We start from the raw sequence: 25,428 nt of genomic DNA on the forward strand, positions 1-25,428 counted from the left end.
TGTTGGCTAATAAGTGGATGCATAGAATTCACTAACCAACCCACTACTATGTAATTCTCCTACATCCACCTCTCATGGGTAGGGTCATCCTCCCCTGGTTTCTTCTTGCTCTCAGTGATATAACCCCATTTCCCTCTACTACAAACATGTATCTTAATAGACTAAGACTAGGCTAAATAATTGGTCCCATCTAGCTTCATAGTGGTCACTGCCCCAAAAAGATTCTCCATTGACCCCCCATGTCCAAACCCGAAATCTGTGGGATATTTGGTTTCTCCTCCAGTTTGCTCCATTGAGTGAAACGGAGATCAAAATAAATGTCAACTAAGCTAGAATTGCTATCCCAAGCAAAAAACTACTCTTCAAACAGCCAAATCTGGAGTTTTACAGGAATCGCCCAAATGGGAGAAAAGGAGAAAGTTCAACTGCTCCTACCAAAGGTTCCAGAACCTTGTCATACTCAAATCACCCTTAATGAAAATCAAAAGGCTACCCTTTGGTCCCCAAGCGCCAGCTTCAAAGTTTGTCTAGGACCTATAACTAGTTTTCTCCAATTGTCTAGGGTTTTCGAAAAAAAAAAAAAAAAAAAACCTCCAAGAACCTGCCTTGGGCTTCAACTGGGGATGAAAAATTTCACAAAACCTCTCCAAAAACCATCCCAACTGGGCTACATAAGCTGCTTCCAAATCAGCCAATCAATTCTCCATACACACAATGTATGGGCAAAGAAAGAAGAAAGAAAAGAAGGTGAGAACCTACTCTAATACCAAGTTGTAAATCATACCTACAATAATCTGAATTAAAAGAAAAGAAACATGAGAAAAGGAGATTGAAGAGAGAGAAGTGACGGAGGAAGAAGATGGAAGAAAAGGAAGAAGAAGAGAGAGTAGCTCAAAACCTCTCTTCAGCCCCCAAAGATCTCTTTTATTCTTTTGTTATGAAAAATAAGGACAATTACATGAGTGCCCTTAGTAAGGCGTCCATCACTAAAGACGACAATAAAAAACAATAAAAAAGGAGAAAACAGGCCCATAACTAAGGCCCACTACCTACTAACACAAGTCATAAACATAACTTAAAGAAAAACAAAGAAACTAAGGCCCATTCAGCCCATTATCTCTACATATACAAAGCAACCAGCAGGGAGAAAGCTTCCACCCTAGGTGGAATAGGGTTTCCCCAAACACCTCTCACCACCGATCTCTCTACCCGATTCCTCAAGAGAGCTTTATAGAAAGACTTCACAGAAATCTTCCATTACTGGACTCCTTCTACCACCTCATATCCCTTCTCTCCACCTGCAACTCAACCGGTTGTAATTTTGATAGCAATTCCGCACACTCCTAAATCTCCCACTCCAACAAAGGCCTTCTGAACTTTGGGCACCAATCACCCTTCTTGAATCACTTCCAAATTTTTCTGCAATAGAGGTATCTTGTTTACTTAACCTATATAAACATGGGCACAAATCACACAATTTTCCAATCCCCACCCAATCATCTTCCCAAAAATTTATGGCCAATCCATTTCCAACCTTATAGGAGACAAAATTAAGAAAGGCTGATTGGCAAATCATTATTCCTTTCCAAACACTTAGTCCATAAGAAGACCTTACCTCCTTAGTGTCCCACCCAAAACCCACCACCTGATATTTACACACCACTACTTTCTTCCACAGACCTTCCCTTTCCAATCGAAACCTCCATAACCACTTTCCTAGTAAAACCTTGTTAAACAACTGTGTAAAGACTTTGGACCTCTTCCAAGAGTTCTCAAATACTGATATAATAAGGGATTGGACCGAAGTGGCATAAACAGAGAGGCATGTAGAAAATGTATGGATGTAATGGAGGCCACCATCTCTTAACTAAAGCTGAACTATGATTGCAGCTCATTGGGTAATCCAGGAAGAACAGGCATAGGGGGTATATTCAGAAACAACCAAGGAGGGGTAATGAGTGGCCTTGTCTTGTATTCAGGACCATTTGGCTTTGGAGACTCAGTTCAGGCTGAAATATTGGCTCTGTTACAGGGATTGAGAGCTGCAGTTCATCTTGAAATTAGGGAATTGGAAATTTAAGGAGACTCACAACTAGTCATCAATTGGAACAAGAAAATCAGTTCAGCCCCTTGGAAATACAAACCTGTCATCAGAGAAATCGACACCCTAGCAGAGAGGTTTAATTCTACTTTCAGCTGGATAAGAAGGACTACCAATGGGATGGCAGATGTATTAGAAAAACAGGGAGTTGACAGGCCTCTCTTGTTTTGGACAAAGTTGTAGTATGATGTAATATAGGGTGGGAAATTCCTTTAATGATTGTACTCAAGTTCATGAATTTTTAATGAAATCTTTTTACTGATCTAAAAAAATCCTTGTTAAATAACTTCACCATCCTAATTCCTAAACCTCCCTCCTCTTCCCTACACACCCAGTCCCATTTCACTAGACAATATTTCCTCTCGTCCCCTTTAATACCCCATAGGAACTCTTTCTGCATCTTCTCAATATAAGCCTCTATCCATTCTGTATTTAGCATTGTTAACAGTAGAATCAGTGAAAAAGTAGGATTCCATGAGATTTATCAAAAAAAAGTAAGATTTCATGAGGTTTTACAAAGCCACAGTAAATGATCCAACCCCCAGATTGTGAACAGCATCCCCCACCCGAATTGTATGGGTAGGTTGTGAACAGCATCTCTCTCAGTTTTCTCGTTAATCTACTTTTTTATTGGTTTACCTGAGATTGCACCAGGTTATTTTTAGTAGGCAAGGCTCTTATTAATGATTTGAGGTGAGGTACTGACTAGACTACTTCTAATGCTTAAAGAAGGATTGGCTAGAAGAGGCTTAGGTTTCAAGGGAAGTTAAAGTCAAACAGAGTCGTGGCCTTTTGAAGGGGATAAGCTCTGAGGAGGGAAGGTAGTCCAAGGAAGTGACAAAGTTTAAATGTTGGTCAACAGAGCAAGCTTCATTGGATTAAAGTAAAATCATCAGATCTTATGGGAGGCTGAAGAAAGGGAGGTTGAGGCAGTAGAGTCAAGGAAGGGGCTGTAGGGGAAGAGCCAGTACATGAAGATTGATTGGTAATTCTGAAGGGTCCAGAGGGTCATGTAGAAGTTTTATTGGAGCTGGGTCTTTAGGAGTTGTTGCATCTTGAGGCTTGTGTTCGCTTGTATTTAACTAGGAATAGGATCTTTAAAATGAGCAATCAGCTAGTTTACAATAGCTGAACCTGTGCCTGCACATATTCTTCTGTAATGTAGTATTTTGCATTCATATATTCATCTATTTATTTCCTTTCATATCCCCAACAAACTGCAAAAGAATCATGTCTCAATTAGCTTCCTTGTTTCCAAAAAATAAAGACCAAGGGAAAAATAATCTGAGAATGAGAAGAACAGAATACCAGTGCTACCAGACTCAAGAGTGGACCAGATGGGTTGAACCAGTGATACAGTAACCTTTCCAAGTCCTGGTTAAATGACAGTTTCGTGGTTTGAACAGGTTAACCAGCCAGTTAACTGGTATAACCATGACCCAGTGAGTAATCCAGTTTTCTGACTGGTCTAAATCTGATAACATTCTTGAGTATCTTTTCCAGACTGAAGCATAGAAGGATCAAACAAATTCAGCCACTCTACCATGCTTTAAATACTAAAGTATAGTAGGAGATATAGGGCATTACCCCTTAGTTGTAATTTGGAGCATTTGTAAGGAGAGAAAAGAAGAATATTTGACGAGTACAGAACACTCCAGAGAATATGTTGAGACATCTGTTCATCCATCTTGGATTGTCTTTAAATGGTTTGAAGATTTGAATTGGACTGATATCAAGTCTCAATGGGATGAGATTACGAGACAAATATTATTTTTCCTGGTTTTGGTGTATATTAGGTCATTGAACTGATTATGCTTTTTGCATTTGATGCATACCTTCATGTATCTGGAATTCTACTGATACTTTCCTTCTTTTCAATATTATACATTGAAATCACCAGTCACCAATAAAAATGATGGTTAAGTCACTAGGAGATTGAGCTGAAAATTCCATTTTCTGCCTTACCAATAACCTTTTGAAGTTCCCCATAGTTTGATGAGCATACTCCATTGATACAAGGCCAGACAATTTGAAATCGGCTGATCAGAGATAAATATGTTCAAGTCAGTAGAAATCTATCATCATAGTAAGCATGAGATGGTAAGAAAAGATTGTCAAATAGAAATGTCAATAAGGTATAGATTTTTAGTGGATGATTGGGATAGAGCCCCCGATTTCAACATGGCAACATTAAAACGATGTATGTTATAATTTTGGACAATGAAGACAATAAAAACCGCTGATTTTAGAAATGACCAGATAATACAAATACAAAACTAGGTTTACACTCAATTATAGGATGTACATGTACTACTTGAGCAAAACTATCAAAATGATATATCTTGAATAACTAGACCCAACAAAGAGTGAAAATTAATTCTAATTAGTAGATTAAAATCATGATATATGCTTCGGCATACATGAACCCTGCTCTCCAGACTGTAGTCTCAGGCAAGCTTTACCTTGTATAGGCTTCCCTACCTCTTCTTTCAAACCGAACACATCCTAAGGCTTTCGTGCAGCAAAAAAGTGTATCATGTGCAAGAAAGAAATGGGGGATTTAAGGGACCTTTTAACAAAACTCCAGGAGGCATAGGACCTTCAGTAGTGAGTAGAGCCTTTAAAGCATATGATGGTTTGCCCATTTTGATCTCCTCTTGACTGTCAAGGATGGGGATTCTATCAGAAAATAGCTATAATCCCTTATCGAAGTCCTTAAATTGGATGTCTCTAGGGGTTGGGAGAGATTGGAGATTGAGGGAAATTCACATGCAACATTGGCTAAAAATATATCTACGCAGAAGACATGGGCTATGGAGAGATCAACTTAGAAAAGATAAGGTGTTTGTCTCCAGATGAACAACTAATTCAGATGGATCCCAAGCTCTACCAATGCTCAAGATGACATGATGAAGAGAAAGAGAGTTGGTCAGAGTGTTGCTAATATGGAAGGCAGGCCCCATGGGTTAATCAGTGTCCTGGAAGGATTTACTTGTATAACCTTAGATATGGAACCAAGATGTTTAAGTGAACAAAACTGACTTGTTAAACCAGATAATCTGAGACCTCTCCTGTTATTGAGGGGGAACAGCATAGTGAAAAGAAACGACACAAGGTACTCCTATTTATTGCACTAAGAATGTAATAATACATGGGGGAGGGGGTAATAATCATTGTTTGAAAATGGGACGTGAGGCGAGATACCAGAACCTTCAGTTGAGTAAAAGCATGAGTCTCAAAGCCTAAGTCTGAAGCTTCACAAGTTAATTTTTAATTAAAACACGAAATTAAAAAAACGAATATATAAGAGAAGAGCACGTAAATGAATAAATGATCACATAAACAAGAAAATTAAAAATAATAAGAGCTTTAGTGAAAGTCATTGCATTATTCCAAGCCATTCAATAACTATTAAAAGACCTTCAAATGTAAACTGTAAAGTACTGTCTCAAAATGATTTTATGCAAAATGATTTTAAGCATGTTGAAGATACAAGCACAAAAAAAGCATGTACATGCACATAAGACATCTCAAGGTGTGAGGGAATATGCCTTGTGCCTTCAGGCATGATGTTCAAGGATGAACTCCTTGAGCCTCACCTTGAGGCTTACCTCAAGACATAAGCCTTACACTACTTTTAAAACACTAATATTAATTAGGTTTTACCCCATTTACCAAAAAGAAGGTGCATCATAACCACCACCTTATAGCAATACTCTCACAGGCCCTCAATTCCTTTACTTATAAGATGTGTAGCAAACAAAAGTATCTAGGAAAGTGCTTGAATTTCTGAAAATTGCAAGTAGGAGAAGTTACTTGACTCGATGAGCTTCTGCAGTTCGAAAGTTGAGGTTTCAATGCTCCTCTCTCTATCATAGCTATCTTTTATCAGAGTCCTGGAAAAAGCAGTTGGTCTCAATGGAACCACAATAGCCGCCATGTTATCCATACTGCCTCTCTCAAAAGCAGTATTCACTATACAGTCGGCTAATGAATGCATGCATGAAGAAACAAGTTCTGAGTGAACATGGATTTGCTTGTCTGCATCCCATAAGAGATCACAAATGTCCTGTGTGGTTAGCTTTTCAAATATGCCATCAGATGCGATCACCAAGTAGCTATCATTGGAAGTTAAAGGTAACCAATCTGTCACTTCTGGTGTAGGTATAACACCATAACTGACAGTAACCAAGACCAAGTAAGAGAAGGTTCAATCTTGGACTCTAGATATAAACAGAATAGGACCAAATTTAAGGTTTTTTTGGAATTGTTGGAGGGGGAGATAATAAAAACCACAGACCATTTTTTTCTGGGTTGACCAATTGAGAATCATACCTTTTAAAGGGCACATCACCAATAGCTCGAGAAACAGCCAATTCACCATTGACTCGAAAGATACCACCTCTATCAACAACATAACCGCCTGCAGCTTCCACCCTAGACCTTTCATCATCTCTGTCAGGATGATGATCTCTGGTCAGTTCCTTAACAAAAAAATGCACCAATCCATTGGAAGCAGCTAGCCTGAATTTTTCGTTATCATTTATAGGAATTATAGCACCATTCTGTCTTTTCCTTCTATAGAATTTTGATAAATTGCCTGCAGATTACAAGTCACACAGATCAATCAATATTTACAACACTTGAGCACAGAAAATCGTAGAAAACAATTGTTCAACTAGATCATATTTCAGGATTAAAATGACACAAGTTGCACCTTTTTTTTAGAAATTGTGACACAAGTTGCTTTTCACAAATCACAATCATTAACAATTAAAAACTAAGTAAAAGTTCTTTTGGTATTTTAGTTTAGACCACTGCCACTATACAACCTCCTTTATAAACCATAGTCTTCAGTTGTTCATGTTGACAGGGAAATCCTACAGCATACCCACCCATTTCCACCCCTTACAAAGCCAACTTAACTTTGGTGGTCATAACAATTAGGGAAAGAAATAATTAATTCACCTTAGCTTATATAGTGGAAATTGGTGGTCTTGGTATAGGCAATTTACAGAAAACAAAAGTGGCTTTACTAGGTGAATGGTTGTGGAGACTACTTGTGGATAGGGATAAATTGTGGGCTAAGGTAGTGGTAAAAATTCATGGGCTTGTGCTGGATGGTTGGGATGCTAGAGTATTGACTAGGGCCACAAGATCCTCTCCTTGAAAGGCCATTCATACCATTCTACCTTCATTTCTTCCATTTATCAGGTATGATTTGTGCTCTGGAAATCTTATAAAATTCTGGGAAAATGCTAGGTGGGGAACCTTCCTTTAAAAGGCCAATACCCCTCTATTTTTGCCCTCTCAAGGTACAACTATGAGCCTATTTCCACCTTTCTTGTCCCTTCTAGTTCAAGAACTGATTTTTATTGGGACATGGATTTGAGAAGGGGACTAAGGGATTCAGAACTGAATAATGTTTTGGCTTTGCTTCATATAAGGGTCCTTGTATCACACTAAAACTTTAAGGGATGAGAGATCCATCATATGGATGGCCGAACCCTACAGGAAGGTTGGGCGAATTTCAAAAATTTCTCTCTCTCCCACGTGGGAATCACATTCCCTATTTTAGAAAACTGTATTTTCAAGGATCAATCTTGAACCTAAACCAGACAAGATCTGAAACCAAAAGGGAGTGGAGGGCTATACCTGATACGAAGTAACAATAACCTCTAATGAAGGTGTTCACACCCAAGGAAAGATCCAAAGACTGCTTCCACTGAAAATGACACGGTGCAGGATGAAGCAGAATCAGCAGGATGGTTCTTCAGCAAGAACCTGATTCTTCAGCAAGAATCTGATGGAGGGCTAGTGAGCACGACTTCTGATTACCTTTTCTGCCAAAAGGTAATATCAAGAAAACTTCTTGATTGCTCCCACAGGTGGAGATCGAACTGGTATGGCGGCAAGAGTAGGAGAGAATGAGACAATGCAGTCTAACTGTGTTGTCTCTCTCTGAATTCAGCAGTCATATTAGTTTCTGTTGTGTACTGAGGGTTCACCCTGCTCTCATATTTATAGCCTTAAAGAGAGGTTCTCCTAATCCCATTAGGAGTTTCTTAATCCAAATCTTGTATTTGGATCTGGACTCTCTTTAAGAGATAAGGATAATCCCTTATCTTATCTACAGATAAAGATCAACCCTCCTAATCTAATTAGGAGTTTCCTGATCCAAATCTTTATTTGGATCTGGACTCTCTGAGTGGATAGGGACAATCCCTTATCCTATTTGCTTATCTAAATCCCAGAACCGCCCTCCTTTAATTAATCTCATTAAGCCAATTCGAATTGGGCTTTAGGCCCATTAAGTCTATCTGCTCAGTTACCCTCCAAACTACTGCCCAGTTGGATATCCTTGTATGGCGTGGGACCCAAACATTGATCTACACATCAACCACATGGGTTCAGCCCAACCTCTGTTACAAGGCCTGGCCGAATTCACTGTAGAAGGCAGTGAACCCCTGAGTCCATCACCATGGGCTCTTAATGGGCCCAACATTTACACTAAATGGTCCATGGGTCAAGCCACCTTATAAAAACCCAAGGACTGTGGGCAGATGCAAGATTAGCCCATCAAGTATTACCCTCAATGGTCTTACACTTAACCGCTCAACCCTTAATGATCAAACACTGCCCAACAAGAGAGGACCTCTCCCTTGGCTGCAAGGTACAGTGCTGCACTCTCTACTCACATGGATCCCGGGAATTAAAAGCTTTTGCAAACATTTTGAAACCATAATATATATATATATATATATATATGTATATCTCTATATAAATATATTTTGCAAATCAAATTTCAACGGTTGAAATCAACTGCCGGCAGTTTAGGTTTCCATCAGAGAGAGTGCACCCTCGATCATGATCACCCACTCAGATGAATTCTTAGACTGTCCCAACATACCCAGGTTTTGACCCCCTCTAAGGATCTCACTGATTAGCATATCAAAGACAGCCCAATCCGACACCTAGTGCAGTATCATAATCGAGTCTAGGGGTCAGGTGTAATATTCCAATTTTGCCCATCTATCTCCAAGGTCCAGGGCAATACCGGAATTCTGGTCCGGTTCAGGGTTTCAAGAAAACCCACACTACATGTACCTCAGGTCTCACCTTGGCAGCTGAGACAAGCCACCCCAACCAACGGTTATGAAGATTCTAAACTAACACCAGCGTCAGCCTTGGCAGGATAAATCTCCCCAGATCTATCCAACGGCTGTGAATATTCTAAACTAACACAAGTCTCATATGTGTCCAGTTTAAGGGTATTACACAGAAACACACCATAATAACATGAATCAAATATGTACTTTATTCATTTACATTAAATGTCATAATGTACATCATTCTGATTGGAGCTAAGGGCATACACTGTCTAACAAAACTAACAGTCAAATTTGGACCCTTTCCCCACCCACTAGTATTTTCTCTTGTGCTTTCCTTCTTCAAGGCTTTAATTCCACCTTTTGATAGCTTGGCGCAACTCTTTCCTATTAAGGAGGTATGGATCAAATTGATCCCTCCTAGGATTAGAGGTTTTTATTGGGAAGCTTTCCTAGAAGGAATAAATACCTGTGATTTGCTCCAAAAAGGAGACCTAATTGGTGCTTATCCCCGCCCTAGTGTGTTCTTTGTAAGGCTAATGGAGAAACTTTCTATCACTTATAATCTCTTGCCCCTTTGTAAATTCTATATTGGAATGGTTTTTCTTGTTGTTTTGGTGTAGGTGGACTCCCCCACCAAATGTGCAAAGTTTGTTTGTCTCTACATTTTTTAGTTGGTCAAAGAAAAAGGGAAGAGCTGAAAGTCAATTGGAATAAGAGTTGTGTTGCGGGAGTAAATTTACGGGAAGACGAGGTGCAATTAGTGGCTAGGTCTTTGGGCTGTGAGGTTAGTGGTTGGCCCATGTTGTATTTAGGATTGCCCCTGGGGGAAAATCCTAGAACTGAAAGCTTTTTGGTACCTAGTTCTAGAAAGGTTCACTAAGAAGCTAGAAAGGTGGAAGAGAAATTATATCTCACTAGGAGGTAGACTCACTCTAATCAAGTCCACTTTGATCAACCATCCGGTGTATTTTTTGTCTACCTTCAAGTTACCTATCAAAGTTGCCAATAAGATAGAAAAGATCATGAGAGATGTTCTGTGGGAACCAGGAGACTCAAAAAAGAACCATCTAGTGAAGTGGGAAGTAATTTCCAGGAAAAAGGACTTCGGAGGTTTAGGCATTGGCAATATTAGATTAAGAAATTTGGCATTGTTAGGAAAGTGGTTGTGGAGATTTCCCCCAGAGCAAGAAAATTTGGGGCACTTGGTGGTGGAAAGTATTCACAGGATGGCAGATAATGGATGGGATGTTGGTGTCAACCCTAGGGCTACTCACTTCTCCCCTTGGAAAGCCATTGCTGGAGCCTTGCCTTCCTTTCACCCTTTCATCAGATTTGATCTATGCTAAGGTAATAAAATTCTGTTTGGGAGGATCTTTGGCTTGGGAACACCCCCCCCCCACCCTTAAGGACAGATTCCCAATAATGTATTCTCTTTCCCTAAATAAATTCAAAATCATTTCCTCTTTCTATGTATCTGAGGGGACCTAGGAGTTGAGTTTGAGAAGAGGATTGAGGGATTCAGAATTGGCTTGTGCAAATGAATTGTTCTCTGTGTTGAACTCAGTTTTCCTAGATCATTCTTGCCCAAACGGTAGAATTTGGACAGAATCCTATTCAGGGGCCTTCTCTTGCTCCTCTTTTTTCAATGCCCTAATTCAGCCTTCTACTGTGCATGTCTCCTTTCCTACTAAAGAAGTGTGGTGTAGTCCTGTTCCACTAAAGGTTAGGGCTTTTTCCTAGGAAGTGGCTCTCCAAAAGATCAACACTATGGATGTACTTCAAAGAAAAAGGCCAGATTGGTGCCTTCCCCACATGTCTATTGCCTTTTGCTTCTTATTTGTGAGATCGGTTCTCTTCTCTTTTTGGTTGCAGATGGAATCCCCTCTCATGTGTGTTGAATCTCTTTGACTCTAGCTTCTTCTGGGAACCAAAGAAAATAGGCAAGGTAATGTGGAGAATAACAAAAGCAGCCATCCTTTGGTCAATTTGGGAAGAGAGAAATAATAGGATTTTCCAAGGACAAGAAAAATCCAAAGAAGCACTTGTTGAGGCATTACCATCAAGATTCTTCATTGGTTGAAAGTGCAGAAACTTTTCAAGGACTTCTCCTAAACTGACTTAATTAGAAATTGGAGCTCTAATAGTTGTCTCTCCCTTCTCCCTTGTAATTCAAGAGGTTTGGTTACCACCATCTCAGTTCATAGTGAAATTAAACTTTGATGGAAGCTCATCAAGTAATCCAAGCCCATCAGGAGTTGGGGGTGTCTTCAGAAATGAGGAAGGAAGAGTCTTGGCCCTTTACTTGGGCCCGGTTGGGGTGGGAGATTCTTTTAGGGAAGAAGTCATGGCCTTACTTCAAGGACTGAAATTGGCAAAACAATGGGGTATGCAACACTTCGAAGTGGAAGGAGATTCCAAGTTGGTAATAGGGTGGATGCAATCTAGAAACATAGGAGTATGGTCACTTGGACAGCCTTTAAGAGAGGTTATTAGCTTAGCAAGGGAACTTGGAGTGCAATTTAATTGGGTAAGAAGGTCAGAAAATGGAATCGCTGACACATTAGCTAAACAAGGAGTTATTAGGGAGACTTTGTTTTGGGCTTGTATGTATGACTTTTATTCTGATTTTCCACCCATCCTTTGGGTGGTGATAACTGTACTCTCCTTTTAATATCTTTAATGAAAGTTACCATTTCTTAAAAAATAAAAGATGTCTAAGGGATGCTATGAGCCGGACCATTTGGGAGAAAAGGAATTTAAGGATGTTCTTTGACAAGGAAAGAAGTGGAGAGACATTTATTGAAACCATTACTGTTGGTTCAATTGGTTTAGTGTTTATGTTAGTCTTATTTATGTCTTAAGTTCTTAGTTATTGGGCCTAAACTTGTTTTATTCTTTTTTTATGTCTAGGTGTCCCATCACTAATCAGGGGCATTCTAGTCCATTCTTGTAACATTACTTTGTAAACATCTATACAAGGTTATAGGGCCGGCTGAAGTGTGTATGCCGCCATTTTCAAATCGGCTGCTGTTCTCCAGCAAGTATCAGAGCACTAATCGGACTGACTGGTTACAGCCGCCTCTTTTCCCCACTTCTCTATTCCTTCTTTTTTTTCTCTCTCTCCTATCTCGGCCACTGTCAAGAAACCCTAGGGATGACCGTAGAACACAGCAACGTCGGTATCTAGGGTTTCTCTTGGTTGTAGGGCCCAAGGGGAGTTTGTTCCAGAAGCTGATGCCCTACTAGAAACCCTGCAGCAGGTAGTAGTCATTCGGCTGCTAAGAGAGATCTGTGTGGAACAGATCTAGGTGGAAGGACTGAGTTAGACAGTCCTAGTACAGGTCGTAAGGGTGATCACAGTCTACGACAGAAGAAGTCAAAGCCCAATCCAGAAGTGTTCAGCACAGTACAGGGGTGGATTGTTCTTGGTTTCAGACCTGTTACGAGGGGTTCTCAGACTTGTAACAGCTTTGGTAAGTCTGAAATCGTGTTCTTTGTACTGAGTTTTCAATTGTGATCACTGTAAGAGGAAGGAGATGTCTTCAATATCGGGAGAAGTGTCTTCTAGGGATAATAGAACTGGTGGGAGGTCTTCTAATCTGGAAAACCCAAATCTGCACAACTTGCAGATCACCAGAGTATTGTTGGATGAATATAACTTCAGAGAATGGTCTGTTTCAGCCATGCTCTTCATTACTTCCCGGGAACTTACGAGTTATTTAGATGGACAGAAGCAGGAACCTGAAGTGGGTAGTGTGGAATACGCAATATGGCATAAGGTCTCAAATATTGGGAAGGGATGAAATGTTAGATTTACACCATGTCTATTATCTAGTAAGGAATGAAAAGGTTAGGAGGAAAGAGATGCAAGTTCACACTCAAATACAGCCTGTTGAACATTCAGCATTGATTTCTTCAAACCAAAAAGGGAGCAAGCACTCGGACAAGAGGCATCTTAAGTGCACTCATTGTGGAGGTGAAAGGCATGTAAAAGAAACTTGTTGGGTTCTTTATCCTCATCTGAAACCAGCTGCGTTTAAGGAAAGACAAGAAGCCTCGGAGGAATCAAACAGCAAGTGGGAACCTTGTTACTAGTCACAGTGGTGAGAGCCCGAAGAACACATCTACAGTTACACCTCCTCCCATGGGATAGACTGCTAATTCCCACACATCCGGGTCCTTGGATTTCACTGCTGGTGAGGTAGAGGTCCTTAGCCGGGCCTTAACCCGTCTAAGGACTAATTCCCTTGCTTCCACCTCTCTTGCCAGATCGGGTATTGTCTCTGCTTATAGTGCAACTAGTTCTATAGACTCTACTTCTTGGATTATTGATTCTGGTGCAACTGACCACATGACACACATGTCCTCTTTATTTTCTTCTTATCATTTGATGTCTGGCCAAGATAAGATGAGAGTTGCTGATGGTTCTCTCTCCACCATCTCTGATAAAGGGGGGTTGACCTAAGCAAGGACCTCTCTCTTAAATCTGTTCTACATGTTCCCAATCTTACTTCCAATCTCTAATCTGTTTCAAATCTTACCACGAATTTAAACTGTAGCATAACTTTCTTTCCTACTCATTGTGTCTTTCAGGACAGACTGACGAAGAGAACGATTGGGAGCGGTCATGAGTGTGGAGGTCTCTACTATTTTGATGCAGACATCAGTTCGGCCTTACAATCATCTGCTGCCAATAGTCAGAATAATGAGGAGTCAATAGCTAGGTTACACTTGTGGCATGCTAGGCTAAGTCATTTACCTTTTTCGTCATTGCAAGGGTTGTTTCCTGAATTATTCAAGGGTATTTCAAGTCAAAGTTTAGTTTGTGAAGTGTGTCAGTTGTCAAAACAATGTAAAACTCTTTATCCAGTTTCTAGTAATGAAATTCAATCTCCTTTTGATTTGGTCCATTCTGATGTTTGGGGCCCTTCACCTCTTGTTTCTGTAGATGGCTTTCGTTACTTTATCAGTTTTATTGATCACTATTCACGATGCACAAGGATCTACTTGTTAAAAGGACGTGATGAAGTGTCACAGAAAGTCATGGCATTTTGTAAAATGATTGAAACTCAATTTGAGAAGAAGATTAAGCAATTTCATTCAGACAATGGTGCTAAATATTTTAAAAGATCCTTGAACCTGTTCATGGAGGATGCAGGCATGCTACACCAGTCATCTTGTGCTAGTACCCCTCAATAGAATGGGGTTGCTGAGCGCAAAAATAGACACTTATTGGAGACCGCTCGAGCTTTACTATTTCAGCACAAGGTTCCCAAACACTATTGATCTCAAGCAGTTCTTACCGCATCATATCTGATAAATCGGATGCCATCCAAGGTGTTGGGTATGAAAACTCCTTTCTCTGTCCTTTGCCCTAATCTTCCAGACTTTCCTCTTCCACCTAGAGTCTTTGGTTGTGTATGTTTTATTCATGTAAAGGATCCAAAGAAGACCAAGTTGGATCCTAGGGCTACGAAAGGAATCTTTCTAGGGTACTCACATACACAGAAGGGTTACAAGTGTTATGATCCCGTTACCAAGAAGAAATACGTCACAAAAGATGTGGTATTTTTTGAGTCTCAACCCTATTTTCATTCTTCCCAGAATCCTCTTCAGGGGGAGACTAGAGAGATGGAAGAGGATTCTTCTTCTCCCTCTTTTTTTGTACCTCTTTCAGCCTCGGGCCTTCCATCTTCTCCTCCTGATCCTCCTAGTTGTAGCATCCCAGGTGAATCTAGTGAGGCTCCCATTGAACCAGTTACCGCTCTTGATGCTGCAGATGTAACTAAGGACACTAGTAGGCAACAAAAGGATATAAGAATCACCTACAACAGAAGGAAAAAAGGCCCTCCAACTCATGGCAGCAACCAATCGGACTCGGATCAATCTGTCTCAACAACTCCAGGTAATCTTATCACTCATACTTCTGATTTGGATCTCCCTATTGCTCTTCGTAAGTCTACCCGTTCTTGTACTATCCGACACCCCATTGCTGAATATGTTTCTTACTCACGTTTATCTCCTCGTTATTATTCCTTTGTGTTTGCTCTCTCTTCCGTGCATGTCCCTACTAGGTACTCAGAGGATGTGTCTGATCCAAAATGGAGAGAGGCTATGAATGAAGAAATGAAAGCCTTAATGAAAGCCAGGACTTGGGAATTAATGGATCTACCAGAAGGGAAGAGCACTGTGGGATGCAAGTGGGTGTTCACTGTGAAGCATAGGGAGGAGGGGTCCATTGAAAGATACAAGGCCAGACTAGTGGCGAAGGGGTTTACTCAAAAGGAAGGGATTGACTACAAAGAGACCTTTGCTCCAGTCGCAAAGCTCAACACAATTTGGGTTCTATTGTCATTAGCTGCAAACTTCTCATGGGAGCTACATCAGTTGGATGTAAAGAATGCTTTCCTAAATGGCAATCTACATGCAGAGGTATTCATGGATCCTCCACCAGGTTATGGTTTTGATGGGAAAGTGTGTAGACTGAGGAAAGCATTATATGGTCATAAGCAGTCTCCTCAAGCTTGGTTTGAGAAGCTCTGTGGGGCCATGAAGAGAGTGGGATACACTCAAAGTGGTGCAGATCATACTTTGTTCATAAGGAAACAGGATAGCAGACTTACGACACTCATCGTCTATGTGGATGTTATGGTGATTACAGGGAATGATCTAGAAGAGATAAAAAGATTGAAGGAGTTCTTGGCATCTGAGTTTGAAATCAAAGACTTGGGCCCTCTGAGATACTTCCTTGGAATTGAAGTTGCTAGGTCACAAGAGGGCATCTATATGTGTCAACGGAAGTACGTCCTTGATCTTCTAGAGGAGACAGGTATGATGGGGAGTAGACCAGCATATACTCCAATAGAACAGAATCATGGTCTACAGGAATCAGTAGGAGAGGACTACCTTGATAAAGAGAGATACCAAAAACTGGTAGGGAAATTGATATATTTGTCTCTCACTCGACTAGATATTGCTTATGCTATACATGTTGTCAGCCAGTTCATGCACTCTCCAAAGATTCCTCATATGAGAGCAGTGGAAAGGATTCTTAGGTATTTGAAGACTTGCCCAGGAAAAGGAATTCTATTCAAAACACACAATAAAATTGAAATTGAAGCGTATACTGATGCAGATTGGGTTGGTTCTATTGGAGATAGGAAGTCTACTTTTGGGTATTGCACGTTCATTGGAGGGAATTTGGTTACATGGCGAAGTAAAAAGCAGAATGTGGTTGCTAGATCAAGTGCAGAGGCTGAATATCGAGCTATGGCTCCTGGTGTTGCTGAACTATTGTGGCTTAGGACCCTTCTTGGTGAGCTTGGGATAAAGGTCGAGTGTCCTCTCAAGCTGTACTGTGACAACAAGGCTGCCATCAACATTGCAAATAACCCAATGCAACATGATAGGACGAAGCATATTGAGATTGACCGACACTTCGTTAGAGAAAGGATAGTCTCAGGGGAACTCTGCATTCCTTATACTCCTTCTGAGATGCAGAATGCAAATTGCAGATGTGCTAACAATAGGACTAGCTTCAACGAAATTCTTAGACTTACTTGGCAACCTAAACACAACTGACATCCATGCTTAGCTTGAGGGGGAGTGTTGGTTCAATTGGTTTAGTGTTTATGTTAGTCTTATTTATGTTTTAATTTCTTAGCTATTGGGCCTAAACTTGTTTTATTCTTTTTTTATGTCTAGGTGTCCCATCACTAATCAGGGGCATTCTAGTCCATTCTTGTAACATTACTTTGTAAACATCTATATAATGTTAATAGGGCCGGCTGAAGTGTGTATGCCGCCATTCTTCTTCTTCTTCTTCTTCTTCTTCTTCTTCTTCTTCTTCTTCCTCGGGTGATTCAGTGGTTTAAATACTTGGAGCTCTTCGCTGATTTTTCCTCAGGTGACATAATGAGAAATTGGAAGGAAGTGTCTTGTTCTAAAGGACATAAGTCTATTACAAGCCCATCATGGTCTCCACCAGTTAGTGGCTTCATCAAGCTTAATTTTGATGGGAGTAGTGCAGGGAACCCAGGTCCATCAGGTATTGGAGGTGTCATCAGAGATGAGGAAAGCTGAATTATTGGTTTATTTTCAGGGCCAATTGGTGTAGAAAATTCTTTAAGGGCTAAGATTTTGGCTCTAATGGAAGGAGTGCAAAGGGCAAGGAACATGAACATTAACAAGTTGATTATAGAAGGTAATTCAAAGCTGGTCGTGGGATGGCTGCAAAAGGAAGAAGCTGGACTTTGGAACTACAACAGTGAAAGAAAGAATTTCAAATGGCTGACACAAGACATGGGTGTGAGAATAGGATTGGTTAAAAGAACTGCTAATGCCTTTTCTGGTGTACTAGCAAAGCAAGGGGTGGAAAGAAACCAACTTTTTTGGGCTCAATTGTAACTCTATTTTAAGCTTTTGAGGAGAGTTAAGAGAGCTTATTTCCCCTCTTGTTTGCTCTTCATGTACTCTGTTTTAATTAATTAATGAAATCTGCAGTTATTGATCAAAAAAAGAGATAAATAAATGCTTGCTCCTCATGCACTCTATTTTAATTTATTAATGGACTCTCTAGTTGACAACCAACAAAATCTAGGACCAAGATTTGAAAGCTTCACTGCCCTGCCCCAATCATCCTCCCAAAATCTAATGGTTGTGCTGTCTCCAACTTTAAATCTTGAAATCTGAAAAAAAGGATTGCTGGAAAAATTCAATACCCTTCACACGCATGTCCCATATGAAGATGACACCTCTCTAAGAGTCCCAACCAAAGCACAAACCCCTTATTTACAAGCAACCACTCTTCTCCAAAAAGAATCCTTCTATCTCCAGACCTCCAGAACCATTTTCCAAGGCTCCAAGCAGCACTTTGCCAAGAACCCTTATCCTTCTCAAACCTAGTCCTAAGTTTTTTAGCAAGTGAATTAGCTAAATCGGGTGCCTAGAACACAAATACAGAATTGTATAGAGTTAAAACTTTTGTTTGCTTATTAATGGATAGTCTTATTTTAAAACTTGGAACTACTCAATTGATTGAACCATGCTTGGACTCTTTTTTCAATTTTGCTCTTTACTTATTTATTAGAAGTCGATTGTCACTGATAAAGAAAAGAAATGTTTTTACATTATTAACTTATTATTCCTCTTTCTATTTTCTTCTCTCTCCATCATCTATCTGTTTTCTGCGTAAGAGTTAAAACATTCAGTATATATGTCTGGCTTCTTATACATCTATCATGACACAAAGGATCTGAGAATGACATGGTATAATTATGGATTTCTGTGGAAGGCACAATATCTATTCCGGTTGTCAACCATTCATTGCTGTCTGGTGAGACATTTTGATGGGACTCATCCAGAATATCTGGATCTCAAAACAATCAAAAATTAGGTGTCCATAAGTTGGTCTTGCTGGAGGTGACCTATCATTAGGTATCTCAGTGGGAGTTTTCTCCTCATCCCTGCATCTGAAGGAGCACCTTTTTTATGGTAAAGTTTAGTTTTCATTAAAAGAAAAAGATGGAAAATATGTGATAAGGAATCACCCAGAAAGAGGAGAATAACAGCATGCAATCCCACATTTTCACAAACAAAAGCAATCTCAAATAACCCATCATACTAACTCCTGGCAATAAAAATCAAAAAATCACACACTCCTGATACAGCTTTATGATTATGAATCAGCTAACAAGAATCATTACAAACAGAACTAGACAGCAAGGAACCTCTCATATTGCTACCAAAGTCCACAAACCATCACCAAACCACTATCAATTGTCATCAAAAAAGCCTCCAATTATGTAACATGGAAAAACTGCAATAAATGACCAAGTTATTGACTGATATGCTATCGGAAGAACACAGCCAACAAAGGGTAAACTCCAAGGTCATTCCTCTCCTTGCCAAATTATCAGAAGCGAGACATTTGCCCAAGCAGCAGTCCAAGCAAAGAAGGAAATCTTAGAGGCTTTCACCCAAATAGCTTGGTGAGGAAAGCGAAGGTCCACAGAAGAAGAAATAAAATGAAAGAACGATATAACCAAGAAGGCCCCTGATGGGTCAGCTGCCCCTTATGTACCAGAATCATCTAGAGGAGGATGTATCATCTTAAAGGGAGCCACCAAGTTGCTGGTCCACATGATTCGTACAGGCTAAAGGAAAGAACTCAACTTATTGATTTCATTGCTGTCATTACAATTGTTATTTTCAAAATATAATTGATTTCATTGCTGTCATCACCAGAATCATCTAGAGGAGGATGCATCATCTTAAAGGGAGCCACCCAGTCGCTGGTCCACATGATTCGTACAGGCTAAAGGAAAGAACTCAACTTATTGATTTCACTGCTATCATTACAATTGTTATTTTCAAAATATAATTTGGGAATAGCACTCAAATTCTATACCAGTAATCAGCTACTCTATTCATGATTCTTCATGAACTTGGGGGGGGGGGGGTGCGGGATGTATTCATGACAGGGGAAGAAAAATTGTTAAGCCAAAAGATAGAACCTCTACTTGAAACCTTTGTACATGGGGTTTCTTTCCCTGGTACTAATTAGCAAACTTTAATATATCATCAAAAAAGAAAATGCCAAACCTCTAGCTTCTTGAGAAGACTGCAATTTTTCTGAGCATAGAAGAGCTTTTGAGTCTCCAACATTAGCTACTAAAATTTGTCCATCAACCTTAAGAACCACAGTGGCTGTAGATCCCGAATCACGGTTATATCTCAAAGCTTCCTACAGTTATTTAATAAATTTAAATAAAAGCATAAGATAAATGGCAAAAAAACACAATTGAACAATAATACAGCCCTTGCCTTGGAAAACTTTTCATCTATATCATGGATTGCCCTCAATAATGATTCCTTCAATATTTCCATGTGAAATGATCCATCGCTGAACTCAAAGAAAAGAAGGAAAAAAGATTGAAGAAACCACCAAAAATCTCAAGTAACATCCATTTAGACCTGTGACAGCAGCATGAAATAGAAGTGCGTCTACAAAAGCTCATATATGAATGCAGTAATACACCATTAGAAAAGTCAGAGAGCAGGTTCACTACTTGGGTCATCAGGTACTGAACGATATTTTTTTTTTATCAATAGGTACTGAACGAGATTTGAACACAAGGCAAGGTTTTGGGGCAGAAATTTATCCCATGAATCTATATACTTATATAAGTATCAGTTCAATGCAGTATTTCCTATTGTGTCCTATTTGTCCTAGCCTTTTTCTGACCATTTTGTTCCCAGCTTTTGTGAAACTAGTAATTACCATCCTAATATATCCAGTAATTAAAAATCTGAAGGAGACAGAGACAAATTAGCACTAGTTTTATGGGCTTTACATCTGAATGGCCAATTATTTTTCCCAGATATTTTATGGACATAAGTGTTCCCCACAAACTTCATTTAGCAGTGAGGGGTAAATTATCTTTAGACCTCTATCCCAAACCTAATGTTAGCCAACTATCTTAAACATCTAACTTAAAAATCAGAAGTCAACATATTAAAATAGATTTAAAACTCTTCCTACATATTATCAAATTGACCATTTATCATTTTAGACACTAACTTCTTGTGATAATATCTTTGACATCAACTCATGGGCAATATTGTTCTTTTATCAAAGAATGTCAATGCAACATATTTCCTTGAAAAACATTTTTTCTCTCAAAAAACATGTCTCCTTAAAAAAAACAGAGGAGGCTTTCTCATCAGCAAACAAGTAGAGGGCTATTCTTCAATATTGAGGCCACAAAAAGTTTATTGTGGAACCGTGGAGGAGAATGCAAGAAAAGCCTTCAAGGAATCGGAACATAAGTACTCTTTGGACTCAAAAAGTCATTGCAGAGCTTTGAGAAGTAAATCGAGTATAGATTTTGGGATGTAGGGGGAGTTAATATTTTATTTTGGATTCTTGATGAGTTTGGATTTGGGTAATGAGGCTCTTTTATTTTTCAAGCAGTGGGAAAGGAAAAGTTTGTACTACAAAGGGTGGGGGTTCTGAAATTTGGGTCTTAAGGTTATTTTTTTCTGGTGGTGATATCTTATCACCTTTGCCGTATCTTCTTTTTTTTCTTTTTATTAATAAATTTACTTTTTTATTTATTACAAAAAAAAAAGATAAAAGAAGTTCAGAAACGAGCAGTATTCACAATTGGAGAACGCTGGTGTGGTTTAAAGGGTTTCTTTAAGGAGTCATATGCATGGATTGACACCTAAATGGAGAAATATGATAACACAGGAAGTGAAGTGTTATGCAGCAGAGAGAAAAGGAAGCAACAAAGGATGGTTTTTGAGCCTAACTAAACTCTTTGTCCCAAGTATAAAACAAAATTACCTGTACCCCTCAAGGCAAGAAAACCTTGGGATGGAGCCCTTTCTCTATGATTTTACAGGAATATTTAGAGAAGAAAAGTTGGGTGGAGAGAAGTAGCAGAAAAATGAAGGATGTTGGAAGGTATCAGAGATTGGTGGACCAATTTTTGTACTTATGCATGACATGACCAGATATCTCTTATGCAGTGAGTGTGGTGAGTCAATACATGCATGCCCCACAAGTTCAGCATTGGAAGGCTATTGACAAGATACTTGCCTATTTGAAGGGACACCCAAGTAGAGGCATATTGTTTACTGATCATGGGCATGTGAAGTTAGAGGCTTACACAGATGCCGATTGGGCGAGGTACCTAGATGACAGGAGATCTACATCAAGAATTTGCATTCTTGTTGGAGATAATCTAGTTTCATGGAAGAGTAAGAAACAATCAGTTGTAGCAAGGTCAAGCGCAGAAGCTGAATACAGAGCCATGGCACATGGTGTCTCAAAGCTCCTCTAGGTCCAATCCATGATAGGAGAGATTGGAATTGAGGCAGAAGAACCTATGGTATTATACTATGACTATCAAGCAGCAATTAGCATTGCCCACAACCCACTTCAACATGATAGGGTGAAGCATATAGAAGTGGATAGACACTTTATAAGGGGGAGGTTGACATCTAGAGAAGTGTGCTTACCATATGTTGCATCTGACTTACAACTAGCTGATGTTCTTACAAAAGGTGTTGCAAGAAACAAGCTTGAGCATGATCTACGCAAATTGGGAGTGTGTGACATCTATTCCCAATTTGAGGGGGAATGTTGAGATTGACCTAATAATATTTGTTTTTATTTTTAATGTTTAGCTAGAGTTATTGGGCCTAAGGCCCATTAGTTTATGCTTAGTTAAGAGTGTTTTCTTGTGTTTTTAGTAATAGCCGACTTACTAAGGGTATATTCATTTTTTTAATTATGAGTATATAAGATAGTGAAAGGGGCAGCAGATCACTTTTTCTGGCTTCTACCTATTCAATTCAACCTTTCTCTTCTTCTCTTCTCTGCACAAACTTTTCTTTTTCTTCTTTTTATCACAGATTTCAAATCAAATCAGATTTATTGCACTTTCAACTAAATCAATTACAATTGATCCCAAAACATAGAACCCTATTCACTCCTTGCTTTGCTAAACCATCAACAAAGGAATTGGAACTTATTTTGACCCACAGCACCTTTACTTCAATGTCTTGTGTTAGCCACTTGAACTTCCTCCTTTCATTGTTGTAGTTCCAAACTTCACTCTTCTCTTCCTTTAGCCACCCCATCACCAACTTAGAGTCCCCTCTAGCTTTCTAATGTTCATATCCTTTGCCCTTTTTATCCCTTCCATTACCGCCAATAGCTCACAACCCGTAGAGAGAATCACCTCTCCAGAAGGGGAATTAAGGCATCCTTATTCCTTGACCGGGGCTGAGGAAGCAACTTCCTTCCAAGGACTTGATCTAGGGTACCACTCTATTCAAAACCACCTCTATGATAGCTTCCTTTGCTTTTCTCCTTGTCTGAAAATAATCTTGAGTTTCTTTCTTCCCATATGGTCCAATTTATAGCAGACCTCACACATCACATTATCCTTCCCCTCTTCTTTTTCCAACTGAAAATTGTAGAGGCAAACATTATTTGCACATACAATGGCAGGGGGCCACTAGAAACCATTCACACCATCAGCTTTTTTTCCTACTCATTGTGTCTTTCAGGTAAGCAATTTAACCATCAAGCTTTTTGAATAGAAATAAATACAAAAATTATAAAAATAAAAAAATGTAAAAAAATTCTCTCATCGAATCCCATATTTAAGCATTCTATCAATTAGATCTATATCCAGTACTTCTAACAAAATAAAACCGATATTTTTAAAATTTTAGATTGGCCTAAAAATCAAAATGTTTTTTAGGTAAGCAATTCAACCATCCAAGTCAAATGGGTAAACCCATGATGTCATAGTTAAATAACAAAACTTTTAAAATAGAAATAAATCCAAAAAAATAGAAAAATAAAAAATGAAGAAAAACCGAGGACATCTATAATATTTTATATTAATCATATTAAAGAAAAATAAGTATGATGAACAATAGTTGTTTTTATTGACGTTTGAAATGAAATACAATGTTTAAAACTAACCTAGAAATAAAATTGTTTTTCTATTTGGTATGGGTCAAAAGTTCAATCTTTTCGGTCAAACGTGTCAACCGTGATGTCAAAGTTAAGTATTAGAAAACTAAAAAAAAGTAAATTTACAAAAAATATATAAAAAAATACAGAAATTTGCTAATGTTTTATATTAATCACATCAAATAAAAATAAGTGTGATAAGCAATAGTTGTTCTGTTGATGATGAAAATGGAATACAATTGTATGGACAATAAGGAAGAAAGGAATGAGAGAATGTTCAACAAGAAGGCAAGAAGCAACAAGTAATCATTTAAAACACTTTAGTGAAAGTAGTGCATTAGGTAAAACCTTTGGACATTTGACCATGGCTATGGGTTGCTTATCACAAGGGGTGTAGATCAAGTACAATGGAATCCACCAAGTGTTGACCAAATAAAGATGAACTTTGATTGCTATAGCATTGGGAAGTGGGAACTCATGACTTTCAAGCATAGGTGGGGTGTATAAAAACAAGCATGGAACCATATTAGCAATATACTCTGGTCTAATTGGATATGGGGACACCGTAGGAGTTGAACTGCCAATGGTATTACAAGGCTTGAGAGTGGGCAGATGAGCATCTCTCAAAAATGTATTGGATTAATGAGATTCAAAAGTGGTAGTGTGTTGGATGGTAAATAACATCCAAGGGATTATGGTAGCACCAACACATTGTTACAGAGATAAGACACTTGGTATAGGAGTTGGATTCTGCATTCTCTTCAGCTCAAAGATCAGAAAATAGTTTAGCTGATGCTTTGGCCAAACAAGGGGCGAAAAGGGACCTACTATTTTGGGCTCATTTTTAATGTGAATATGAAGTTTGAATAAGGTGGCTAATAGCCAGCCCATTGTACCTAGGGATGCTTCGCACCTTGTACATATCTTGCTCTTTGTGATCTAAGTCTTAATAGTTACCAATCAAAAGGAAAAAAATAATAATAAAAAAAAACTATATTGAAACTCAATATCAAACCTCAACTCAGCATATTAAAATACAAACAGAACCCTTCCTTTCTGCCTTGTATACATGCATAAGAAAGAGAAGTTGCAGGCTTGCAACATACTTGAGATTCAACAAGAGAACAATTACAGTAGGAGAAGACTTAATAGAGATTCAAGAGGTTCAACTTAGTCTTTAAAGCAATTCATTCCTCTTTGCAGAATCATGAAGGAGTGGATATACAAGTCCATATCATCCTTTTGATTCTTTTGCTTGCTGTTTTATTTTTTTCTTTTTTTTGACATCCATCAAAAAGTTTTTGAACTCTTTTTATAGCCTCTGTTTGTATGATGATTAATTATCTATGCATTCTTATTCTATAAAAAAAAATGGTTTAAAGTTTCTTTTTCTTGTAAAAAATGAGACCTCATCAGGAAATTTAAGCTAAATCTCAGGTTTGGAAGGTCCTAGTGCAGGATATCATGCTTCTGCCTTTTAAAACATTAAGATAAATTGAAAAGTCAGTTAAGTGAGACTAGCATCACCTTAGGATATTTTTAGGTATAGAAGCACAAAAATAGGGGCCATTACTTGGTGTAATGGTAAGATCCTTTTTAACCAATGGTGTAATGGTAAAATCTCAAGTTGGCAAGTATGAGAACACAGGTTCGAGTCTGAGGACAGCCACTTTGTGCGAAAAAAATGGCAAAGGCTTAGACCATACCCAGTCTACCAC

General features: G+C 38.9%; 1 protein-coding gene across 1 annotated transcript in view; it reads right to left on the reverse strand.

The window, feature by feature from the left end:
* LOC104596679 (uncharacterized) overlaps window positions 1–25,428 on the reverse strand; it is a 193,226-nt gene that overhangs the window by 165,346 nt on the left and 2,452 nt on the right. Inside the window, 5 exon segments of the mRNA XM_088895128.1 lie at window positions 4,067–4,140; window positions 5,918–6,279; window positions 6,437–6,701; window positions 19,816–19,957; window positions 20,038–20,116. Coding sequence (XP_088751254.1) covers window positions 4,067–4,140; window positions 5,918–6,279; window positions 6,437–6,701; window positions 19,816–19,957; window positions 20,038–20,116 — 922 coding nt within the window.

Source organism: Nelumbo nucifera, chromosome 1 (assembly GCF_055504915.1).
Source record: "Nelumbo nucifera cultivar China Antique chromosome 1, China Antique-T2T, whole genome shotgun sequence".
In the NCBI taxonomy this organism is placed as follows: domain Eukaryota; kingdom Viridiplantae; phylum Streptophyta; class Magnoliopsida; order Proteales; family Nelumbonaceae; genus Nelumbo; species Nelumbo nucifera.